The sequence below is a fragment of the Propithecus coquereli genome, unplaced genomic scaffold (genome assembly GCF_000956105.1).
Source record: "Propithecus coquereli isolate 6110/MARCELLA unplaced genomic scaffold, Pcoq_1.0 Scaffold34, whole genome shotgun sequence".
Classification (NCBI taxonomy): Eukaryota; Metazoa; Chordata; class Mammalia; order Primates; family Indriidae; genus Propithecus; species Propithecus coquereli.
In genome coordinates this window covers 4,992,675-4,996,046 of record NW_012149063.1, presented here as the reverse complement: position 1 = coordinate 4,996,046, position 3,372 = coordinate 4,992,675, and the positions used below count along the sequence as shown (strand labels likewise).

The 3,372-nt window shown below is 33.7% G+C and overlaps 1 protein-coding gene across 1 annotated transcript in view; it reads right to left on the bottom strand.

Moving 5' to 3' along the window:
• The window catches only part of HAT1 (histone acetyltransferase 1), an 80,836-nt gene that overhangs the window by 47,124 nt on the left and 30,340 nt on the right, over window positions 1-3,372 (bottom strand). Inside the window, exons 4-7 of the mRNA XM_012650685.1 lie at window positions 1,404-1,583; window positions 1,009-1,130; window positions 404-508; window positions 1-77 (exon numbers count right to left, since the gene is read on the bottom strand). Of these exons, the coding sequence (XP_012506139.1) occupies window positions 1-77; window positions 404-508; window positions 1,009-1,130; window positions 1,404-1,583 (484 nt within the window). The remainder of the gene's footprint in view (window positions 78-403; window positions 509-1,008; window positions 1,131-1,403; window positions 1,584-3,372) is intronic.

Sequence of the window (3,372 nt, the reverse complement as noted above, 5' to 3'; positions counted from 1 at the left end):
TGTAGTATCTATGAACTGTTTCAAGAAGTTGAGCACCATGGCCTTGACCTTGAAATGGAGTCAATATCAGCATCTGGCTACAGTAAAGAAATTATTTTAAAATTAAAATATCACAACATGGCCAGTTTAAAAATTGAAATTGCTATAGTATTCCAAACATTTTAAAAATTTATGTGGTTTTTTTTCAATCAACCTTCAAAAAATTCAAAAATTACTGAGATACTCAAAATTATTTTAATCTTTCACACTGTTTCAAAGGGAACAATGAAATAAATCAGTACATAGCCAAGGAATAATGGTGATATTTTTTAAACAAATCAACACTATTATAACAAGTATTGGAAACTTCAGCAGTTCCTTCTTCTGAAATAAAAGACAAGGCACGTGTTATGCTGCCAATTACCTTACACGTGGCCGGGTTTTGTCTGGGTACACATAGTAATTATAGACTGTCATGTAGCCTACGGTCGCAAAGAGCGTAGCTCCATCCTTATTATACTTCTCAAATCTGCAGATAAAACAGAAAGCCAAGCAGGTCAATTACAGTCGCGCTCCCATGCAGTGTCCATTTTCTTTTCCATTCTCTGACTGAATTTTCAGTGTCAGCAAGCTACTCTGTGAGGGCCCAATGGGTACACCTGCTATGTTCTGAATGTACAATTCACTTAATTGGTGTGCAGCAACTTGGATAAATCAGACCTCTTTACATCACTTCAGTGCACTTGCCTATTATAAAGATGAATAGGTGGCAAGTAAAAGAAAACACAGGCAAAGCTCATTTTACTGTTTAAGCCTACATTCAGGGCCCTAACGGACAACAGCATTTAATTCAGCTCTATTCTCAAGGTCTCCCAAAGCATAATGAAGGAAAACTCAAGCCTCATAAACAATGGTTTTTCTTTCCTGGGAAAAATATCATTATACTGTCCCAATAATTGGGCTGCCACAATTAAAATGCTGGCTTTGTGGAGGTAATAAGGTCTACTGTTGCTTTAGAACTGTACTTACACTAGAAAGTAGTGCCATCTTTCATCATCCACGTCAATAAAGCTAGCAGTTTCAATAAACCACATCAAAAAGGTCTGAAGCCTTTCATGATATTCTCGAAAGCCTCTACATGTCATGTCAGCCTAGGGAAAAAGCCAGGAAAAGTCAGGTGAAACTCATCACAGAGGTAAGCGAAAGTCTGCAGAACACAAAACTGTCCTGTGGGAAAATGTTTAAAAGTCTCAGATTAAGATGTATACACAGACACACACATACAAAATAGATCTTTGTCTTTAATGCAGATAAAAGCTTCTTTTCTAAAGTTAGAATAAATCACTGAAAATAACAACAAAATTGCATACAAGTTTCAGGCAAATAGAGTAAGTTTACTCAAGAAATATTTAGATTATCTTTACCTTATATATCTGAAAGGTAAAGTTTTCTCCTCCTGTTGGACTGAGAACTGAGTATGTATGAAGCAAGGTTCCAAATGGCTTGAAATCAACTTCCTTTTCCAGCAAAGAAAGAAAATCATTCGTGTTTGTGCAAAATCCAGGTGGAATGATTTGTCTAATTTTGCCTTCAACATCATCTGCCTAAGGAATGGACAGTAAGGACATAAAAATTTAATATCAAATTTGACTTTTAGTTGAATATACTAAATTTCTTTGAAATGGACAAAACCAACAAAAATATCAAAACTTCAGTTCAAAATTAAACTAAAGAAGTAAACACACAGTGAACTGGAAAAGATGAGTTTCATGTGCACAAACTAGTGTCACACAAAATTGAGATGAGCTTAAGTATAACATAAAAATAAATAAGAGGAGGCAGGCAGACTGATATCAAGTGTAAGAATTAGGGCAATGCTTTGAAATTTCTAACATCATGTAGAAAATGCTAACTATATCCCTTCATGACAATCTGAACCGGCCAAAACAAAAGGCTGCTTATTATTAATATTTTATTAATATATATGTCAAAAAGATATTCTCCAAGACATGAAGAGATCACTAGATGAGGTGAGGTGAGGCTAGAGTCTGACCAAATGAATAGCAATCTCACAATGAACAAATAGACAGGTTATAACTCCCTCATATAACAAATTCAAAACTAAGATGATAATTTAAAAATGTACTCACTTAGGAAATACATAAATTATATGAATGGATATATTATCCACTCATCCTTATATTGTGACACAATTTTTACAGACCTGAATTTGTGATAGTAAAAAAGAGACAAGCCTGGACAACAAAATTAAACTCAGAGATTAAAATTACCCTTGTTAAACAACTTCGATGAATGTTAAAACTATCAGCTGAGCAGACTTCATAATCCTTTTCAAAACCCCAAAAGACCACTTGATTGAATACATTTACTACTTCTCTTTAACCATGAATATTTGATGAAGTCTTACAATAAAGTATTACTGCTTCTCACCAGGCAATAAAACTTAATGAATTGGTCTCAACTTAACAAAACCTTATCCCTCAATACAGTCCCTAAAAGCCTGACATTACATTCAACAAAATGAGCTTGCATTCTATTCAAACTTTTTCCTGAACAATGAGGCCAGGTTTTTACTTAATGGAGTTTGCCGTGAGTTCAGCTGTAATGTTTGTATTGTATCTATTTCCACAAGGACTGACACAAGAACACTTTGTGTTAACTTACTAAGCAGCTCTTTCATACCGTTTACATGCATGATGGGTATTAGTTCTAAACCAAGACCCTTGCTACTTAGCATTCAAAACAGGGAAATTAAGATGCTTAGGACAAAATACACTACAAAAGGCTAATACAACATGCTACTAATTCCTGTCCTTTCAACCATCTTTTAACTAAGTAGAAGCAATGCACCTGCAGATGAATAGCACTTTATTATCATTCAGTTACATTTTAGGATAGAGAACCAAGCATGGAGTTTATCGCAAACAAGTTTTATTTTCAATGCTCTGGAACCACCAACATTTAAATATAATTTGTTTACAGCTATTTTAAAAAGAGCTATTATTTAAAATATAGCTCTTTAGCATTTTGCCCAACAGTTTATTTCTAATATGTACATCAGTCCTTGCAACTCATTCACCCTAGAGATCCAACAAACCGCATTTGATAGACCTATTTTTGCTTATTTCTAAAGTACTATTTGATAAACATTTTTCCTTGAAACTGCTATCTAATGTGAAGAAGCCATCCTAAGTATATTTTATAGAATCAGTACAATTTCAGTAACTACATGAGGAAATTGTTATAATGAGGGATTGTTGTAATGGGTCTGTTGTGTAGCAATTAAAATCCAAAGTAGTGATGTGTAAAGGTAGTATACTGTAATTTCAGTTCAGATTTTAAAACTTAGGAAAAACTACTTTATTAAATAAA